Source organism: Electrona antarctica, assembly GCF_951216825.1.
Source record: "Electrona antarctica genome assembly, chromosome: 15".
NCBI classification, from domain to species: domain Eukaryota; kingdom Metazoa; phylum Chordata; class Actinopteri; order Myctophiformes; family Myctophidae; genus Electrona; species Electrona antarctica.
Window position 1 is genome coordinate 34,205,893 of NC_136796.1, and position 17,182 is coordinate 34,223,074.

Genomic DNA, 17,182 nt, shown 5'->3' on the forward strand with positions numbered 1-17,182 from the left:
AGAGAGCAGAGAAGAGAGCAATCAGAGGGAACTTCCTGGTTGGAACTCCTTCTGTTGTTGTGCTGCAGACAGACACACAAATACACAGAGAGAGAGAGCTGATTTCTGGGTGACAGACAGTGAACCCAGGAAACTATAATAAATAGTGAGGTAGTTATAGTTCGCTTTTGAAGCTGACTTTACTGGCACGTTACGAATGGGTGAAGGACCGATCGAGGATCGAAATGAACTCTCCGTGCGTGTGTCCAGTGTGTGAATGAGTCGCGACTGTCTACTGTGTCTAGTACTATTGTTGAGAGGAGGGGTAGGTGTGCTCACTGCTGGGATCTGGCTACACAGTGTACTGCAGAAATTGGTGACCTCTTGGTTGTGATTTTTGTATGTATTTGAGGACTCTCTACAAACTTCTGTCGACAGGCCTGGCGTGTACGAGGTAGGATATAGAAATTAGCAACTTATTACTCTCATCATGGAGTTGTTGTTATGTTGTATGTAAAAGCTGCGTCTTTATTCATTGATCATAACACAACACCAACCCGAGGAGAGGAAGTCACCGCACCTCCATGGAAGTGACCAGTGTGAACTGTAAAGATCACATCCTGGTGTGTGGTGTCCAAATGTTAAAACAAGGTGCTAGAAGAGCTTTATTCCCAGCCTTCCTCCTTGATAGTGACATGACTTAAGCTGATGATGGCCAGTTCAGTGGGAAACTAACCAATATGTTGCCCTATATTGGTGTCAATTAAGTGGTTGTTTTGTTTGCCTTATATTCGTTGGTAATGCATTTAATGCGTATGGTTGACCTATATGGACTTAAATGACATGATCAGTGTGTTGTTAATATGCCCACCTGTTGTTCCATCCTCTCACTAGAGGTCAAATCCATCCACTTCTCTTTCTATATCTATCCTCAGTCCCCATGCCCCCTTAGTCCTTACTTTTAATTAGTACTCGAGTCTAGTCTCGAGTCTGTACCTTCGACAGGCAGCCTCTGTAGACATTTTTAAAGCACAGCTCAAGACCCACTTCTACACCCTTGCTTTTAATTGATTTATTTGTCTTTTAAAAAAATGTTATTCATGTCCTCACTGTATTGTTTATGCCCTGCCTTTCTTTTCTTTTTTTGTGTAAAGCACTTTGAGCTGCATTTCACATTATTTATTTTGTGTTACAAAACTACTAATGAAGGGGTCAGTTCAGTTGATTCATTGGCAGTTAGACATACACATTGTACCAGCAGGGACCCCCACTATACGTATCCTATGTATTGTGTTGTGTTGTAGTATAGTAGATTGCACTTTTTCATAGATTTCATAGACTTGTTTGACAGCACTACCATCATTGTATTGGATTCATGTTGATGTGTACTTTCATTTCATTTAACCATTTAATAGTCAACCATTAGTCAAGTAAACCTGACCTTTCACTATTTACTAGGTCTTCTCTTTTTAACCTCTACCAAACCTCTTTCCCGAATACTAGGGATGCAATGTAAAAAAAAGAGATGAAAGGCAGTGTTGTAAAGTGTTTGCTGTTAAGAGATATTGAAGTCAATTGGTTCCATTCAGGTTCAAAATAAAAATCTTCCATTCACCAAGGGAGTGTTCTATAGTCTTTTAGTCTGCCACAAAAGTCCATTGATTGAATTGGCCCACTGGCATCATTAATGAACTCTCTCTAGCCTGTAGGCAGTGTAATTTCTAGTCACAGGTTTTATGTTGTTGACTCGAGTCGTCATAAAGATGTTAGTTTAGTTAGTTTTTTGTCTATATTATGCACACTTGCAGTAGGTCATGGAATAACCTCCACCCAACATTGTTCAAATCGGCATCATGGATGTGATAAGACAGGTTAAGACACCTCAAATATTAGTTTAATAGTTTCCTCTATTTAACAAAAAATGCAAGGTACAGTGATTCCAGTGTGTTTTAGTAACATTTTTTTTTTTACAGTTATTGATTGATTGATTGATTGAAGAATTTATTAACAGTTTGCAGAATTACAGTACATTTCAAGCACAAACTCAATACAAAGGCTGTTAACTGTGAGTGGACGACCCAATTAAGCATTACACTTGTTTCCAATAGGGTCCACCATGTTCAAATCATCAAAACATTTAGAGACGTACAAATAGACACTTCTATAGACAGAACAGGAATTCATCAAAAAGGAGGTAAAAAGGGAAAAGAAATATATACAGTGAGGGGAAAAAAGGGGGGGGGGATTCAGATTTTACGGGGGCCAGTTTCGAATTGCAGCCATCCGTAGGTGCCCTTTGAGAGCGGTTTTGAAGGAGTCAAGGGATTCGCATGTCTTAATGACAGTTGGTAGGGCGTTCCACATTTTGGTGGCATAGGAGCGAAAAGAATTTAGTCCCTTGTTTGTGCCGAATCTGGGTTGTACATGGTTCGTTGCACTCCCTCTGGTGTTGTGGGTGTGGACTTCGTTAACATTAAGGAAGTATCTAGACAGGTACATGGGTATCTTGGTGGTGTATCGAATCTTGTGGACCAGACCCATTGCAAGATGCTGTACTCTGTCGTCGACCCTAAGCCATTCCAGCCTGTCGAAGTGGGCAGGGGTGAGGTGGGTTCGGGGGGCTAGATCAAGTAGGAGCCTGACCAGTTTGTTTTGGGAAGTCTGGAGCCTGGTTTTAAGGGCCTTTGAGGTGCTGTGGTACCAGGAGGTGCATGCATAGTCAAAGAAACCCTGTACAAGGGCTCCTGTTAAGGTCTTCAAGGTGTTTTTGTTGACCAGTGAGGAGATCCTGTAGAGGAATCTTGTTCTATGGTTGACTTTTTTGATTACGTTGGTGGCCATTTTATCACCGGAAAGATTAGCCTCCAGGATGGAACCTAGGTAGGTAATTTCATCTTTACGTGTGATAACATTGTCACCCACTCTAACCAAGAAGCCATTTGCCTTGCTGAGATTACTAATAGAGCCAAAGAGAATGGATTCAGTTTTTCCCAGGTGTAAAGATAGTTTGTTATCAGCGAGCCAGGTGCAGATTCTACCGAGTTCAGAGCTGAGGGCATTTTCAACCTGCAGTTTGTCCCTGTCAGAGACCAGCAGTGCTGAGTCATCTGCGAACAGGAACAAGTTGCAGTCACAGGCTGAAGTCATGTCGTTTACATATATTAGGAACAGTAGAGGCCCTAGTATGCTTCCTTGTGGAACGCCACAGCTCACTGGGAGGGGGGGGGACAGTGTTCCGTTCACTTCCACCATCTGTTCTCTCCCCTCCAGGTAGGATTGCATCCAGCTCACTGATGTGCTATCGAAACCAATTGCTTTTAGCTTGTTAACCAGTATGGAGTGGTTCACGGTGTCAAAAGCCTTTTGGAGGTCCAGCATGACCATGCCGCAGTATTTGCCAGCGTCCACCTCTTGTTTGATGTGGTCACTCAAATATAATATAAATATAAATATAAATATAAATATATATAAATATAAATATATATTTATATATATTTATATATATTTATATATATTTATATATTTAAATATAATATAATATGCTTTCATGTCATCGTGTGTCGATCATATGATCATATTTATATAGCAGATTTAGAAGGTAAACTCACATTGGGACGCGTTGTTGTGAGCCTGTAGATCTACTATGATAAATCGAGTGACAAAGTGAATTTAATGTTGTTTAAAGTAATTCAATGCAATCAAATATGACTTTTCTGTTTGGGATGTATGGGCTGTCAAGGCCAGAAAGTAGTTTTTTGCCACTCATTAGGCATTCCCGCATAACTTCCGGGTATGATGATGATGTCACGCGCAATCGCGCATACCCTCTATTAAATGACAAGCCCAAAATAGGATGTTGAAAGTGGTTAAAGTTCTGTTCTCTTTGTCATATGCTATTTTTACAGTTGTTTGCCAAGTAACCACAGAACCACAACCCAGAACAGCATTCATCATGACACATTTGGATTCAGTCAAACATTCAGGAACATAGTATTTTGCTGAACATTCCAATTATAGAGGTTATGTGTGTGTGACATCATCGTACCCGGAAGTTATGGGGGAACACACAACTTTCTGGCCATGACAGTTGACAGCCCATACATACAGTAGTCCTATCTGATTGTATTAAATGACGTTAAACTCACCAACATTGCAGCTGTACGGAAAGCTTGAAGTGTCACAGTTAGGAAGCGCTCGTTTTCAATAACTCCAGGGCTTGACATTCACTTGTCTGGGGCACAAAAGTCACTTGTCCGGAGCACGAGCACACTAACTAAGTTGGTTTTGGTGAATTCATGTTTGAATATTAGATGAATTCTCAGTTTACAAGTTAATATCCCTAGAATATCTGTGATCTTTCTTACATACATTTCATGAATTCCAAATACACAGCCATAGTCGGTCCTATCCGTGCACGGTTGGCAGACTGACCTCGTCGGCATTTAAACTTGTAGCACTGTGTGTGCACTCAACCAATAATTAATAATTCAAGACTTGGAGTCATTTTGCGGACCTGTTTCATATCCATTTGAAAGGTCTGGCAGAAAACACGTGTTTTGTAAAATATCTCCACTTTTCCATGAGCTGCACACACACGGACCACATTTTATCCGGCGAGGGGCCCGGAATGAGTGCAGGACTGAACATATCAAAACTTCCTTTAGGAAGCACAAATGTATGGGGCACACAAAATAGGTGGTGTTTGTGCTTCCCAAATATTGACTGTTCCCCTAAAGGAAGTTTTCATTTCAGTCCAGCTTTACCTCGTAGAAAAGTGGCGATATTTTACTTAACACGTTATAACGCAACATCGTGCTGCATTCTGCATTATATGCAATTTAGAAACGGGTGGTACCCCACTATGCAGGACCGTTGAGTGATTTCCAATGATCCATGCTGCTCAATGTTTTACCACTCAATGTTTTGCCTGTTCTTGTCTCTTGTTTTTTTTTTTTACATCCTGCCCATGTCCTATTGCATTCATATGAGTTTGCTGTCCATACTAGTCCTAGACATGTGGCAATGATGTGAATGTGATCTCTCACAGGAGTGGCAAGTTAAATAAGAATCACATAATTACTACAAACCTGTGCTGTGATGAGTCAACTAAATATCCCCTCTGAAGCAAGTTTGGCCTGCCTGAAGTGACCTGCTTCAATCTGAATCAGACATAATCTAATTTGGATGTTGTCATATCTATGGGAATTCCAGTATTTTACACCTTGGGGAAATTATGCTGTGAGCATTGTTTAACTCACTGAGAACAAACGTTATTAGCCAGAGCAGATGGCAATGATGAATGGGATATCCACAACAAACGGTTTTTATGTCCTATAACCACGGCTGCAGTCTGAATCGGGACACCAGGCTGGTGACCTTAGGGCTGCCGCAGCAGTTAGTTGAGTTTACTCTAAACTCAACTAAATTAAAATAAATTGTGATGACGTCATGACGATAATCTTCATAGTTAATTTGTACCCTGTTACATATTGTACCATCCACTGGATGGATAGAAGCGATTAATTAAGGAAGATGATGGTGCTCTGGTTTAGTGGTTTTGCGTGGGCTGGGCAGTAGGATGAAAGGATGAAATGATCCTGAACTGGTTGGTTTTAAGAGGCCAGACAGACTCTTTACTTGGTTTTGCAATGTGTCATAGTGGCATACAGTAGCTTACTGTAGAATTGGAAAAAACGTAGGAAGAGAAGAGATGAAGGTAAAATGTGTTCTAATTCCAGTGCCAACCTCCCACTTCATCTGTGGAATGAAAGAGAGCCTCATGGTCTGGTTTGGCTATGAAGGAGTAAGGACTGGTCTGGTGGTACTACGATCAAAGTTTTATTCTCTCACTGCCACTGGCCTGCTTCCTTGAATACTATAGCAGAGAATTGTGGACCGTCTCTCTCTAATCTTTCCCTGTCTATCTCTCTTTCTCTATCATTTTTAGTAATATTAAAATACATACAGTAGTTATAGAGCATGACAGAACGTGTTTTGGGGGAACTAAACCCCACATCTGTGTTTGTATGTTGCTTTTATGGTACCACTGCACAAAATAATTAAAAAAGAAAAATAAAGTTGAAGTTGAACCTTCTGGATAAGAGATATTTTAAGGTAACTTTGGGAGCTTTGGGGGGTAAGGTGTGTGAGAGAATCAGAATCAGAAGCCTTTATTGCCATACATGTAAAACATGTTAGGAATTTGTTTCGGTGAACAGCAGAGTACAGTTACAAATGCAGTTACCAGAGGCCAGATACTGTTCTCAAATACTGCTAAAACTAAGATTTGCCAGCAGTAATGAAGAATAAGGTTTCAGGGCCACAGAGATGCTTCCACCAGATCAATGATGCTTGACAAAATTAGCACCTAAAAGAAGTTTACCAAGGGGAAGTTTACCAGAATGTCAGTTATTACCTCCCATTTACAGCCATACTCTCTCCCTTCCCTCAGCATGTGGACGGAGCCACCAAGGCTTTAGGATGAATAACCCAGCGCAGCGTACCAGGGACATAGAGCGGCAAGCTGGCTACCTGAAGCCAGAGCACTGTGCCCCTCCCCCACCCCGCACAGGACCAGAAGACATGTGGTTCATCCGTGACGGCTGTGGCATCGTGTGTGGCGTCATCACCTGGATGCTGGTCTTCTATGCCGAGTTTGTGGTGGTCTTTGTCATGCTGCTGCCCGCCAAGAATGTGCTGTACACCCTGTTCAACGGGACGCTCTTCAACGGCCTGGCCTTCCTTGCCCTCGCCTCGCACGCCAAAGCCATGTGCACAGACCCGGTCAGTCCAGTGTTAGGTTGACGGTTACAGCACTGACGTCTCATGTTTGTTTTATTGGCTTCCTCTTTATTTAAAGGGTTTGAACTTTTATTTTATTTTTGCTACCAGTATATTTGCTTGCTGTAGTCCAGCGGTTCCCAAACTTTTTTGGCCTGTTACCTCCCGACCTAGCTGATGCACCCCCGCACATGGAAATATAAATTGCATAAGCTATATAGACATATATTTCCCATTTATCCACATATATGAACCTGAATATGGCTTATATATGCAGCATAGGCTATATTCTGCATATACTTTCCATATATTGGTATAATATGTTAATACATTTAAATTAAAACCATAGCAGCACCATTAGCCTTTTAATGTTGCGCACCCCCTAGAAGGCGCTCACGCACCACAAAGCATTTCCGGGGGTCCCCGGCCAAAAACGTTGAGAACCCCTGCTCTAGTCTATAATGAAGCTTCCTTAAAGTTCCTGCCTACCACCATAGCGAGAATGGGGTTTGAATGCTCCCTGGTGCAATGTGGCTTGGCTGGGGCTTTGATGCTACATTATCATCAACTCCTACAGAGTTGGTCAGGGCGCCTGTCCAGCGGCAGCGAGGTGTTGTGAAACTCCTCCCTGACCCTGTCAGGTGAATCTATCATCTATTTTTTCCCTATTTATTTTTGAGGGGCGCTAACCCCTCCTATATCCAGCTTTTATGTGTGTATGTTCACAAACTTTGTCCTAAACAAAGAAATTCCCATTGACAATGAATGGAGAATTTTACATCATAGAGTCTGAGCAAATCAGCAGTGTCTATTTTTGTCCTACACAAACATAAAATTCCCATTGACAATGAATGGAGAATTTTACGTCATTGTGTGTGAGCAAATAGGCATAGTGTCAAACTTTGTCCTACACAAACATTAAATTCCTTCACAATGAAGGCAGAATGTTACGTCATAGTGTATGAGCAAATAGGCATAGGGCTGTATTTTGCGTGTCTTAAGTACCAGGTCTTATTACTTAACTTAAGACCTGGAGGCGTGGTCAATGCTCTTTGGCCACTCAGAATAGCCAAATGGCATTGATCACGCCTCCAGGTCTTAAGTTAAGTAATAAGACCTGGTACTTAAGACACGCAAAATACAGCCCATAGTGTCTATTTTGTCAGAATGTTATTTGCAGCTAAGCAAAGCAAAGTAAAGCAAAGTTCTTTGTTTTACCCAGGGTGAATGGACTAAGCTCGAGACTTGTTTACAGCCAGACCCTGCTCATAGAACATTTCATGGTTGAGGTTCAATGCCTTGCTCAAGGGCACTTCAGCGGTGGTAATTTTAGCGTGCCGGTCCGGGGATACGAACTGGCGACCTTCCGGTATCAAGACCGCTTCGCAAACCGTTCGGCCACCGCTGCCTCAGCTCTAGTGGCGACCGCAGTGGACACGTTTTCATGATTGCCTGTCTCTCTAAGCCAATGGGAGACATACCCATAAAACGTAGTCTGAACGGCCGGCACAAAACCAATACTCTGAACGCCGCAATGTGAAGCCGTGCACGTGAAGCCGTGAGCTGAGGCAGAGGCTGATGGCACACAAACTGATTCTACTGTATATGTTCATAAACGAGAGCTTTCTGCACCTGGCAGTTATGACCCGTCATTCTTGTTTCTCTGTTTCCAAGAGATAGTTTATTTGTCATGTGTGTCAGTAGCATCAGCAGTGATGGAAAGTGTCTCTCTCTGTCTCAGGGAGCTGTACCTAAAGGTAACGCTACCAAGGAGTTCATTGAAAGCCTCCAGCTCAAGCCCGGCCAGGTTGTCTACAAATGTCCCAAGTGCTGCAGCATCAAGCCTGACAGAGCTCACCACTGCAGGTAGGTAGGGGGGGTGTGTGCGTGCGTGTGTGTGCGTGTGCGTGCGTGTGCGTGCGCGTGTGCACTTGGAGACTAGAGCAAGTGACAGAATAAGGATTGCCACAATTCACAATTGCACACACTGCAAAATGACTTGACTGTGTGGGTTTATTTATAGGGGTAGAACACTTGACTCTCCTTTCCTCTCCTGCCTGTTTTTCAGTTACAGTTGCATTATCAGTTCCCTGTGGACTTTGTAGCGTCATGAGGAACTCCCTATGAGGCAGATCAGTGTTTTTTCTGGGAGCTACCTACAGACTGCAGAGAGGAAAAGATCAAAACCATTTCAGGAGTAATTGGTTAGAAAGACCAGTGACTGGCAGGTTAAATCATATACGGTCACATTTAGTACGTTTGTTCTATACAGTAAAATCCTCAGTGTTAATTTAACTCGGAGACAAATGTAATAACCTGGTTCCACTTGTACAGTTAAAAATGAATACTTGAGCATTGAACACTTACTTACTGAGTAATTGAAGATTATTACTGTGTATGATGATGGTGATGGTGAAAGGAATAGTCTAGTAATATAGAATGCTACTGTAGATGGTTACGGTAGATGGTGCATGATAAATTATGAATCCTCAAGGTTTACCTTTGGTGTCAGCTGTCTCATCTCATCCAGTACACACACACACACACCTGTCCTTCCTGCCAGTGTATGAGAGGACTGTTCCAATCTCCAGTATCCATCGTGTGTGTGTGTGTGTGTGCATGCGCATGTGTGTGTGCGTGCGCGTGCAGTCATGCACACACGCATACATACATGCGTGTATGTGTGCACAGTACACATACACGTGTCGTGAATTAAGTGCTATTGATTGAATGTCACACAGTTATCTCTTCTAGCTCTACTTTGATGTCATCATCTTGTGTGTGTGTGTGTGTGTGTGTGTGTGTGTGTGTGTGTGTGTGTGTGTGTGTGTGTGTGTGTGTGTGTGTGTGTGTGTGTGTGTGTGTGTGTGTGTGTGTGTGTGTGTGTGTGTGTGTGTGTGTGTGTGTGTGTGTGTGTGTGTGTGTGTGTGTGTGCGTGTGTGTGCGCGCATGTGCGTGTGTGTGTGTGTGTGCGCATGTGCGTGCGCATTCGATCTCCCCACAGTGTGTGTAAGCGATGCATCAAAAAAATGGACCATCACTGTCCTTGGGTCAACAACTGTGTGGGAGAAAGCAACCAGAAGTACTTTGTTCTTTTCACAGTGAGTTTTTGACCTTTACAAAACTATTATAAAATACCTCACATTTGTATTGCTTGTGTATGCGTCTCTTGAACATACAGGTCAGCTTGGGTAGTAAAGCACAATACAATACAGCTTAGATATCAACAACAGTAAGGATGTGACGAACATGACAACCAATATGTCACTGACGAAATTTGTAACAAAGCATTCGTTTGAGCCACAGTGTTTTACCTCCTGGGTCTTATATATATATTTATATTTATATACTTATATATGATGCTCGTTTCTCTTTAGACCTTTTTTAGACGTGTTATTCGTTGCAAATATGTTTTGCTCTGTATTGTAGCACTTTGAGAATTGTTTCAAATGTAAATGCACTATACATAAAATGTATTAAATGAATACTTCACCCAAAAAAGGTATTTCTTTTTAAATCAATTACTCACCCCATGAAGCCTTGAATTCATGGAGAGTTGTTTTGTTTTCCTCAGCCAATAATCCAATGTGATGACACTGCTGCAGTAGGAGACCAAAATAAAAATATGTAAAAGAATAATATAAACTTCAATTAGTCAAATTGGACTATTGGCTCAGGAATACAAAAAAAAAATGAAATCAAGGCTTCATGGGGTTAATTATACCTTCAATATGTCGGGCCACTCAGTGCAAAAGTCCTCAGAGATGAAAAAAGGTTCCCAGATTAAGAAGACATCAAACCAATTTAAAATGATTCATGACATTGTGATTAATATTCAGAGTAGGCTAAATTAATACCAAACGTTCTGTGTTTCCTTTCAGATGTACATTTCACTAATATCTCTCCATTCTCTGGTCATGGTGGCATTCCATTTTGTTTTCTGCTTAGAGGAAGACTGGACCAGTAAGTTTTATTCCTACACACCATACAGTATATTATGTCTAGAATATATATCCCCGGGCTAGTCCATGCCCGGGGACGTGGGCACTCAAAGACAAAGTGTTTCCAGACTTTGGGTTATGCGCTGTGCACAACACACTGTTTTTTGGAGAGGTGGCTGCTCATTTGATCATGGCTGTGTGTAACAGCCCGACACGGCGTCAAATCGTGTAAATGTGCATGCGCGTGATTTAGGGACATGAACAAATGGGCTTTTATCAGTCTCACTTCATCACTCTCACTCTTCATATGCCAATGGTTAATTGCTCAACCAGCTGAGTTAAAAAGTATGGAGGATACCGAGTATGGTGCTCCACTATACCCTCTAATCAAAATAGAAAGGTCTGAAGCCATTTCCCCCAGCCTTTGGTTCGCTAGGGGTTTCATCATTCTCCAAATCCATGATTCCTTTTTATTTTTGATTTTGTGATCCCAAATTAAGTTAGTTATTCCAATATAGTTTTGTTTATTTTATCTATGCCATTGTTACAGTATCGGTCGTGTTTTGTAAAGAAAAATGCAAGCAGTACTTGTTTCTCGAGAAACGTAATTCTAATAATGGTAAAGTTCTCAAACTAAGTCAATGTTATCAAACTAGTCTGAAATTCTGAATGACAAACAGTTTAAGAACATTTACATTCACACTATGTATTAATTACATACTGCACATACTTAGTCTATTTCAGATTCTTCCTGAAGAAGAAGAGTTCATAACATTATCTGAAGAGAGGGCTGGTAATTGAGCTGTGAAACACTGCTTGGTACTAATTAGAGTGGTTCTATAACACTGATTAAATGATCAACTCCAGCATGCTCTACCACTGAATTGGTCACAAATCCAATACCACAAACACCCATATTGCTTCAGCTATTGTTTTCAACACCAGTACAATTTGTTTTAAATTAGAATGTTCGAGTCACCTGGATCAGTGTTTTCATCACTTTTGATTTCCTGTGAATATTTTATAGCATACAGTAGATGTGTTTGTGTAGCATAGGCGTGTGTGACAAACTGTGTTTTCTTATCAACTACTCTCACCGGGCAACTGTGACTTTAGGTTGTCAGGACTCAGGAGAATGTTTCAATTCCTCCACTGTCTCAGGCTGTCTCAACTAACAAAGCAGTCTGCAGCAGCATGGACATTAATTTAGTCCGTTAAACTCTTGCATTAGATTAGATGGTCAGGTACTGTTTATATCTGAGATGTTCTCTGTAGACCCAACATTGTTTTATCTCCAACTCACGAGGTGATAAAGGCTGTCAAAGAACGGCCACAAACTGTGTCTAACCGGCAGTAGTTCTTATCCAGCCTACTATACACCTGCTTTCATTTAGTTCTTCCCATCACATGATTAGCTAAGTAGGCAGGGAGTGGGAGGAGAAAAGGGGAAGGGAAACGTAGTTGAAGAACAGTGAAATCTTTAATTGCTAAATCAAACTCACTATTTGGTTCATCATCGCTCTCCTCCTCCTCTCCCTCACTCAAGAGTGCAGTAACTTCTCCCCTCCTGCGACAGTCATCCTCCTCATCCTCTTGTGTTTTGAGGCCCTCCTCTTCCTCATCTTCACGGCTGTCATGTTTGGTACCCAGGTCCATTCCATCTGCACCGATGAGACGGTAAGTAGACATAGTGACGGACCACGTCCCGTCGTCCCACCCTGAATTTGTTGCTGTAGTTTGTGTTTGGTTTCAGATGTTGTCAAAGTTCTGACCTGAAGACAGCAGGATGTTGTAGATAAAGGACTATATAATATGGTTACACTGTATTTACAAAACAGGGGGGACAAAAACAAATGCTTAATTCTCCAAATATTTAGAATATCATATCCAGACATAGCAGAATGAACGGGTGTGAATCTCACAAAATAGCAATTTAGTTTCATGGCACCTAAAGTTTAAAATGCTTTCTCCTGCTGCTATTGAGGTGAATGTATATTTTGGAATGCTGAATGCAGCTCATTTATATACATAAATATATTTTAGAGAGCTAAAGACGTCAGCTTGTGTCCCTTCATTCACTTTGCATTTCATCTCACACTCATTGTTCATAGGGTACATTCTGGAAAGTCAGGCTGAGATTAAGTGTGATGATTGCACGGTTGCCAGCGACTAGGTGCAGCGTTTACACAATTTTACTTGATAGAATACCTTTGCCTTTCCATGGTAAGATTATGTACACAGTGAGAGGGTATGCAGGCCAAAGTACAAACATAACGACCAGATTCACCTGCTGCTTGACTCTCGCATCTTGTCTAAAATCTCACGGATATGTGACCACTTCTGTAAGATTATTCTTTGTATTATAATTATCGTAGTTGTAATACATTATAATAATTTTATAATGCATTATAATCACATTAAAGCCCCACCCAAAGACCACAAATCTGAGTCTAGAGTGACCTTTTTCCAAAAAAGAGGTATACTGGTGAGAGAATAGACCTCACCAGAGTCGCCACACACGTTTCCTTCACACTTGTGATGTGTTTGATCCACAGGGCATTGAGCAGCTGAAAAAGGAAGAGAGACGATGGGCAAAGAGGTCCAAATGGATGAACATGAAGGTTGTGTTTGGACATCCTTTCACTATACTCTGGTTCAGTCCTTTCAGTACCCCAGACCACGGCAAGTCAGTACATCAGTACATCGTCTGAAAACACACAGCCGAGCTCAGACTCTAGCCGGCGGTCTGCCCTGGTGGGACATGAATGGGTCATCAGAACAATCGATCCATGGACCTCCACCCCTGCCCTCCAACATAACCACCTCTTAACCACTTAAACCCTATTCCAAAAATATTGAAAAGCAGACCTACAAGCCACATTGCGAAATGTGAGCTCGTAAATTAGCTATGTTTGCTATTTTTGAAATTATTTTTGATATATATATACTTTCACCTATAATGATATGCCCAACATAGTCAAACACTTCTATTGTTTTCCTTTCTCATTTATGGATCATATAAAGATTTCCGGATATTTGATCATGTTGTTACACACCCGGGACTTTTAAATATTTCTTTTTTTTTTTAACTTGTTTCTGTTTTCTTGGTGAGTCACTTGTGGGAAGTATAGCTGCTTTTCTTCCAAGTACATTGAAGGAATGTACTTACTTCTGACAAAACTAATTCTGACAAAGCAGTCATCACTAAAGACACACCTGGTGTTCAATAGCAGATGTTTACATGAAACACTTCATGATGATAAGTTAAAAAGACCACAACCTGGATTTTTCTTCAGATAGAGAAGATCTTCTGTGTTGGATAATGTCCTGCCTCCGAGCCTAAATAAGGCATGCAAGAGGTGAATAACTTTTTAAAGCAATGCTCTTCAGACATGGAAACGTGACATTTATTTTCTTCTCTTCCAGCCGTTACTTCTTCATTTGCTGTATTTGTATCATTATAATTGTATTTTGCTGAATGCTGCACATGAATTGCCTTAGCACAGTGCATTGTAGCTTTCCGTAGTTATGTATTAATGTAAGTACGGGCTAGATAGAATACAGATCTGGGTCAAACAGTGGTTGCTAATGATACCTTTTTTATATTTTGTAATTGTGTTTGGAGTTTTACTGCTCAGCACAACACAATATCACAACACAGTCAGTCAGGAAGACAATCAAAGGAAAGTATCTGGAAATCAGTTTTTATTGTATTCTGTCCCTGGTGTACTAAAGCCCATTGCTACTTGAAGGTGTTTAAAAGGGTTATTTTCAGGACCTCTTTGACCCAGTTCCTCTACAGAGCCAATAGCCAGGGCAGAGCTGTAGCTGCACTGTTGGAACGACTTCAATGTCAAATCGTTGTTGGACTCAAGGGCATAGAGGACTGTTTCTGTCTGCCTTTGTCCAGCATTGTCAAGATGTCAAACTGGAAAACGGGTAGTAGATCTGATAACGGTGTATTTGGAAGTGCCTGGGAAATCAGCTCATTGTTCCCAGTACAGTACACATCACATTGGTTCAGATGTGTGTATGCGATTTCCACCGGGTTGAGTTCGGTAGCACTTGTTTTGGTTCACTCAACATCCCGAGTATGTGCATTGATTTTATAAGAAATACATTTTTAACCATTGAAGCCCTGTTATATGCTTCAGCCATTTGAAAATTGCATATCTACCAGCTCACAACGTGTTGCATCTTGTAGGTTTGCTATTTTTGGAGAAAGAAAATACATTTTCTGAAACATTCTGCCTAAAAGGCTAAGGAGTTATATATCACATACACATCCTACATAGAAATTCAGAATTGGGGTGTGTATAAACTCAGCCATTATCAACAACTCATCTGTTTAAAATCCTTTTTCCAAGTTTCCAGGCACCGCTGGGTTGGACTGGATCCTCACCGTGGCTTTTTTCCACCAGGGACTGTTAATGTCCATTGCCAACAACTGGTCGATGTTGAGCATCTGCCAGAACTCCTATTTCTGAAATAGCTCCTGGCTGTTTGTGTAATGTTCTGCACAGACCTCCCGCCCGACTTGTGTTTTGAAGATCGGGGGAGCGTGTCTGTGATCAAGGGTTCCTTGTAGGCGCCCACAGCCAAGGCCTTGAGGCTTGTGAAGCACGCTTGAGTGAACCGCCAGGCGAGTGAGTGGTCGCGGAAGCCATAGGCTTCTTAGCAAGCTGTGGTGGACGGAATAGGTTACCACGTGAACCAAAACCAGTGCTGCGCCTCTGTTGTATCCATCACAGTGGGAGGGGCAGGGCTTTGAGCTCGGCTCCCAGCCTCCCAGTGGAAGTTGTACACGCGTCGCACTGTTCAGGTAGAACAACCTTTAAACCTTTTTCATATCGAGGCCATTATTTATTTGGCATTTGAGCCACGGGCCACCATTTGATGAGATTTAGCCTCTCAGACCCAAGAATTCGAATATTTTGTTAATTCCATGCTGTATTGATGTGGTTTGTGGTACCATAGGAGAGATAACAGGCAAACATTGATCAAAATATTAATTATTCTCTTTAATTGTGTAGACTTGTTGTAAATTAAGTTAAGCAGATGTTTAACAATAATGTAACTCTTGAGTCCATTTGGTTTCATTTTAAGAGTTAAAGACCTATAAGAGTCCATTTGGTTACCAACTCTCCATTGGGGACCACCTGGAACCCACTCAAGGACCACTGGTGGTCCCCAGACCACTGGTTGAAAACCACTGAGGTTGAACGATATAATAACGGCAGTACTACACACACATTCTTCCCAAATGCACCAATGCATGGATGATTCCCCCACACCGAATTGGCTTTACTCACAGATGATCCTTTTACTCAAGGTTGCGGTTATGAGTCTCACACAGAAGAACCTCATGGGACAAGCATGTCCAAATTTAGACCAGTGTAAAATGTTTAGTGAAGCCTGAAGAGCCACAGCAGAAGTGTCTATTGTGATGTAAATGCTACTGCTGTGCTGTGTGGACGATGCTTGACTATCCAGCATTGAGAAAAAGCACAGTTTGTCTTTCTCCAGCTATTGATGCCTTTGAGTGTATTTTTCTGTTCTGAAGTAATGATTTGGCACAGGTGGAATATTAACCTATACAGATGCCTTTATCTTAATGTGTTCAACTAGCCTTACCGTACATAGTTTGATCATAGTTTGGACTGTAAAAGCAAAGACTACTAATGTTGCCAAATGAACCATTTAATCCCTATATACTTAGTTGACCGGAGTTCCCCAAGGGTCTATCTAGGACGCCCCTCCTTTTTTCCCTGTACGCTGACTAAATATCTTTGCCGAAAACAGACGATTTATAAGCTCACAGCATGTTGTGACACGATTGTGAGCTTGTACAGTAGATCGTCTATTTTTGCCAAATGTTCATCCCAGAATAGGTCTGGTAGGGTTCATGGTTATGGAGTAAAGGGAGAGATTTATGAACTCTGGTCACCACTGTGCATGTGTGGACTGGAGTCACACAAACCATAGCGGTATTTTATAATATTTCAAGTCAATGGGAAAGATAACTGCTTACTCAATGAGAAAGTATTAAACTATTTTATCTTTTTATACAAATGATGGTTGTGATTCTAGTTCTGCATACACCAGCTTGTCTTCTTGTTTCTTGTACATGTTGACTAAGCATGAAGACTATCTGTCATTTTTGGAACACTGGTATTGATGATTTTGTGATGATGTTGATTATTGTTATGGTTTATGCTATGAAGGGAATGAAATAAATCAGAAATATGGCCGCAAGCGGCACTGAGCAGGGTCCAAGAAGATTTTCTTTACAATAATACATCACCAGTCATTCTTACATCATGTGTCATTTGAATACTTAACATCTTAAAACATACTTTAGACACACACTAAAATTTAAAGCATGGTGTCACATGCTGAAATTAGCAGATCTAGCTTGTAGATCTTCTATTTTCAGAGTGAGCCTCTGGCTGGCGTGCAACAAAGTTAATCAGACCTAATAA

The 17,182-nt window shown here is 41.3% G+C and overlaps 1 protein-coding gene across 2 annotated transcripts; it reads left to right on the forward strand.

The window, feature by feature from the left end:
• The first annotated feature begins 11 nt into the window (after positions 1-11).
• zdhhc3b (zDHHC palmitoyltransferase 3b) lies at positions 12-16,965 on the forward strand. 2 transcript variants are annotated; one of them, XM_079523197.1, is made up of 7 exons: positions 12-150; positions 6,431-6,762; positions 8,501-8,625; positions 9,764-9,860; positions 10,641-10,722; positions 12,247-12,377; positions 13,256-16,965. In XM_079523197.1, the coding sequence occupies exons 2-7, from the start codon at positions 6,460-6,462 to the stop codon at positions 13,409-13,411; spliced, it is 894 nt and encodes a 297-aa protein (XP_079379323.1). In that variant the 5' UTR covers positions 12-150; positions 6,431-6,459; the 3' UTR covers positions 13,412-16,965. The 2 variants fall into 2 exon arrangements, with proteins under 2 accessions (XP_079379323.1, XP_079379322.1); XM_079523196.1 differs by having other exon boundaries at positions 16-433.
• The last annotated feature ends 217 nt before the right edge of the window (positions 16,966-17,182 follow it).